Source organism: Apis dorsata, unplaced genomic scaffold (genome assembly GCF_000469605.1).
Source record: "Apis dorsata unplaced genomic scaffold, Apis dorsata 1.3 scaffold_342, whole genome shotgun sequence".
NCBI lineage: Eukaryota > Metazoa > Arthropoda > Insecta > Hymenoptera > Apidae > Apis > Apis dorsata.
The window spans coordinates 290,989-294,567 of record NW_006263609.1 but is presented as its reverse complement, the minus strand read 5'-3'; the positions used below and the strand labels follow the sequence as shown (position 1 = coordinate 294,567).

At 18.4% G+C, this 3,579-nt stretch overlaps 1 protein-coding gene across 7 annotated transcripts in view; it reads left to right on the top strand.

Moving 5' to 3' along the window:
• Positions 1–3,579, top strand: part of LOC102675775 (radial spoke head 10 homolog B-like) — an 8,146-nt gene extending 4,567 nt beyond the window's left edge. For 2 of the 7 annotated variants that reach the window (XM_031511698.1, XM_031511696.1), the window contains exons 7-11: positions 1,085–1,201; positions 2,119–2,121; positions 2,205–2,378; positions 2,470–2,588; positions 3,387–3,579. In XM_031511698.1, coding sequence (XP_031367558.1) covers positions 1,085–1,201; positions 2,119–2,121; positions 2,205–2,378; positions 2,470–2,588; positions 3,387–3,521 — 548 coding nt within the window. In that variant the 3' untranslated portion in view covers positions 3,522–3,579. Of the gene's footprint in view, positions 1–1,084; positions 1,202–2,118; positions 2,122–2,204; positions 2,379–2,469; positions 2,589–3,386 lie in introns of those variants that run through there. The other 5 variants (XM_031511697.1, XM_031511694.1, XM_031511695.1 and 2 more) reach the window with 5 other exon arrangements.

The window sequence follows — 3,579 nt, the reverse complement described above, 5'->3', positions numbered from 1 at the left end:
TATATTTATATATTATATATTATATTTATATTACATATATATTATATTTATATATATATATATTATATTTACATTTATATATATATATATATATATATGAAGAGTTTGAAGAATCAATTCTAGAGACTAAACAAACAGAAAAGTTGATATATAAAAATTTTCAAGGCTTATTTATTAACTTATAAATATAATTGAAGTTTGAATTAGATGAAATGAGATAGAAAGAGCATGACATTCTTTTTGTCTCCGTTATATCGCTATCGCATTCTATTTTTATCTCGCTTCATCTAATGCAAAATTAAATTGCTTATAATTTAATAAATAAGTCTCAATAAATATTTTTATATAACCAACGTTTATATTTATTTTTATCTCTAAAATGCTTCAAAGATGTTTTATATATTAATCTTATTATATATTGTAATATATTATATACATGACGAAAATTAAATTTGAATCTATTGAATCTATTGATCTTATGACTTATTGTAGCATCATATTCTAATATATATTCCAAAAGTTAATCAAAATTTTCATATCAAGTAAAGATTCTTTTAGATCTGTTAAGATTCTTGAAATTAGCTAATTCGATATTTATTTTAATTATTATAAAAATTTTATTTCCAAAGCTATAGTGCATTTTTATGATTCTTTAAATGTATGATTTCAATTCTTCAATCAATGTAATACTGATTCTATCAATCCTTAGAAAAAATAGATTTTCTGCAATTTTTATTACTTTGTCCTTCCTAATTTTACGAATATTTTATTTCTATGAAAATCAGTCTGTATCATTTTTCAATTTTAAAAACAACTGTATATGTAAATATATGTATATTGTCAGATAAATAAATAGAGATAAGAAAAAAAAAGAAATAAATTCTCTTTGTTTACATACCACAAAAATATCGAATGCCTAATGCAAATTTTTATCTTCATAAATACAAAATTATTATTGTAGGATAATTGTAGTTAAGTAATAAATAATAATTTTTATTTGAGATATTGTCTAGATAGAAAAATGTTTGAATTTTTGCAGATAGATTGGTTTATTAATTAAAATAAAATTTTTCATATCATACAGGTACTTTATGCAATGAGAATAAGGATATATTACCTATGAATTGTGTTTTTAAATTGTATCAACAAATTGGATATCCACCTTCTGCAAGAGATTTACTTCAATCAACATGCATCTTGAGTAAGCTAATAATTGATTTACAATATGAATTTTTTGTTTGCGTATGATATAAAACATATATATGATAACATATATAATGTTAATATATTTGGAGAATTGATTCTAGATAAGTTGATACAAAGATATAGAAATCTCAATTAAGACTTATTTATTAAATTGTAAATAATTTAATTTCGTATTAGGTAAAGTGAAAAGGAAATAGAGTATAACAGAAATTTCACTCTCTATTCTTTTTCCAACGCAAATTTATAACTTATAATATATAATAAATAATTTTCAAGCAATTTTTTATATTTATTTTATTCTCTAGAATCAATCCTTTAAAGATAATATAAAAATATATAAATACATATAAAATATTACTATAATATATACATATGTCAAATAATTATCAAATATTTATACATTTCGAATTGCAAAAATAAATAAATATTAATAATAATAAAATATTTTTATTTTTATAATATTATTATAAAAAATATTATCTTCATTTTAATTTCTTATATTTTTATAATTAATTTTATAACAATTAATTCTAAATTTTTATATATTTATTATATGATGAATGTATAAAAAATTTTTAAAATATACAAAAAAATACATAAATAACTAAAAAAAATATTGCTGCATGCTAAGACAATAAAACTTTAATATAATATGAAAAAAATATTAATAAGTAAACATATATATCTATATTATTTCAGCAATTTTCGTATCATAACATGCGATTAAATATTTTGGGAATATTTCTTGCAGATTAAAAATTAAAATAAAATAATATATTAAACTTAAAAAACTTAAAATTTGTTTAATTACTTTATGGTTTTAAATGTATACCAAAAAATAATTTAAACAAAATATACAAGTTTAAAGTATTTTATTAATAGTGAACAATAATGTGTTTGTACATTTCACAGTATGTATGCATGCAGAATCTGCTTAAAATCTAATTTTTATAATAATGATATTTTTACATTAAAATATATAAATATTAATAATATAGATGCAAAAGATTCACGATTGTTTGCCACGACCACTGAAACTATGAAAATATTTCCGGAGGGAATTAATTCTGTGACAATAGGTGAAAAAATTAGTTATTTACTAAAACTTAATGAAATGTTTACATTACATAATTATACAACTGATATATCAAAGAAAAATGAAAATAATCTAAGTATGTATAGCATTCATCTAATTATATAGCACACTCTATAAAATCATTATTTTTTAATTTATTTAAATTAAAAATATAATTTATATTACAGTTAACAAATTGTTGATCTTTAGTCAGCTAGGAGCTATAAAAATGGTAGAAGTCATGACACTAATATGTCCTGGAATAAAAGATACAAATACTGGCATAATTATAAATATGGATTATAAGGTATATGATCTTAAAATTTAAATTTTGATGTAAATATAAATAAAATTCGGTAAATATAATTTAACTAAACAATTGAAAAAATGGATTATTTGATTGTACTTGCTTTGATATTTTTAATTTTCGATATTATAATGTTTAAAATATATTTTATATTATCATGTTTCTAAGATTTTATATTATAATTTATTAATTTCTTAAAGTAAACGCAATAGATTATGATAAAGTGTGCTATATTAAAAAAAGTGAAAAATAATTATTTGATATTCATAAGTATTTTCAATTTTATATGATTGTATAATCAAATAAAATTACATAATATCAATAATAACATTAAATGTTATTTGATATTATTTTTTTATTGAACAATTATTCTTATAATTGTTATATATTACTATTATGCAATTTTTATTTTATATAATAAATGTTAGAAGAATTACGAAAATGAAATTGAAATTGAATAAACAAAATAAGTAAATAATATAAAATGAAGATTATGTGAAATTGAATTTTATCGAAATATCAATTTCAATTATAAAATTATTATTACTTATATCGAAAATAAAATATTATAAATAGCATAGATTGTAAAATGTATTTATTATATCGATTTTTTATTTATTCATAAACCAATATTGAATACCATATATAATTTAATACTTTAATCAATTATTTACAGATATTACAAAAATTGCATTTCTCCTAACTTAATTATCTTTTGCTTAAATGTGTAATATATTTTACAGACACATCGTATACGGTATTATGCATATTTTACAATATAGAAATTGAATGTTACAGCTGACATTTCTTGAATTTTATGAAATAATACTAGAGGCAACGAAGGAATTATTCTTTTTAAAAAATAAATCTGAAAAATTATTACAAACGAAAATTGAGAAGGAAATCAAGTCAGTAGAAATCAATAATTTATAAAAAGAAAAAAGCTCTTGAATTAATGAACTTTTTTGATTCAAAATCATTTTCCGAATTT